Source organism: Austrofundulus limnaeus, unplaced genomic scaffold (assembly GCF_001266775.1).
Source record: "Austrofundulus limnaeus strain Quisiro unplaced genomic scaffold, Austrofundulus_limnaeus-1.0 Scaffold186, whole genome shotgun sequence".
Classification (NCBI taxonomy): Eukaryota; Metazoa; Chordata; class Actinopteri; order Cyprinodontiformes; family Rivulidae; genus Austrofundulus; species Austrofundulus limnaeus.
In genome coordinates this window covers 513,910-514,769 of record NW_013952588.1, presented here as the reverse complement: position 1 = coordinate 514,769, position 860 = coordinate 513,910, and the positions used below count along the sequence as shown (strand labels likewise).

At 44.1% G+C, this 860-nt stretch overlaps 1 protein-coding gene across 1 annotated transcript in view; it reads right to left on the bottom strand.

Annotated features, from left to right (window-relative positions):
* The window catches only part of LOC106524413 (E3 ubiquitin-protein ligase TRAF7), a gene marked incomplete at its 5' end in the record, with an annotated part of 1,841 nt that extends 1,434 nt beyond the window's left edge, over positions 1-407 (bottom strand). Inside the window, 1 exon segment of the mRNA XM_014018212.1 lies at positions 288-407. Within this exon segment, the coding sequence (XP_013873666.1) occupies positions 288-407 (120 nt within the window).
* Positions 408-860: the final 453 nt, after the last annotated feature.

Here is an 860-nt window from a genome sequence, read left to right as displayed (position 1 = left end):
ACACACACACACACACACACACACACACACACACACACACACACACACACACACACACACACACACACCATTAGCAGGAAAACCAGAACCTTTTACTGAGTCTCAGGCTGCAGGAAAAGACAAATGAATGGACTGATAATAAAGAGGAATGTTATCAGGCTGAACACACACTGAACCCCTAGAAACAAAATCATCAGGTCTTAACCAATCAGGCAAAAGGAAATATCTACAGTAAATCCAAACATCCAGTGTGTGTAGAGAGGGGGACCTGTGTGTGTTTTTCTTACATGGATGAGGTTTTCATAGGTGCCACAGACGATGTGGTGGTTGGTGACGGCGATGGAGTAGACACTGCCGCCGCTGGTCTGCAGGACGTGAACACACTCCAGAGAGCGGATGTCCCAAATCTGACCGAGAGCAACAAGGAGGGGCGTCAAAGTGCATCGGTTTAACTGGGTAGGCAGCATCAAACTCATCTCCACAGTAATGGCGTTGTTGAACTCTGACACATCTATCCAATAATGCATTTATCTTCATATGTTTATCTGAGTGCTGACTACAGATGTGATGTGCAAAAACAACAAGCAATGCTTAGTTTATCCTTCGTCATCTACTTTTTATTAATTTCTCCACTGAGGTCTTAATACTCAGTTTTTTTTTCTCTCTTCCTGCTCTTCAGCTCTCCACAGATCCTGAGAAAATAATTAGTGACCAACAAGCTCCAAAAGGAACAGTCACAGATAATAAGAGCTGCTATTAATTCAGAGAAGACTGAGGCTAGTTATTGGCTATGAGTAGCTTTAACTGCGCGCGCACACACACACACACACACACACACACACACACACACACACACACAC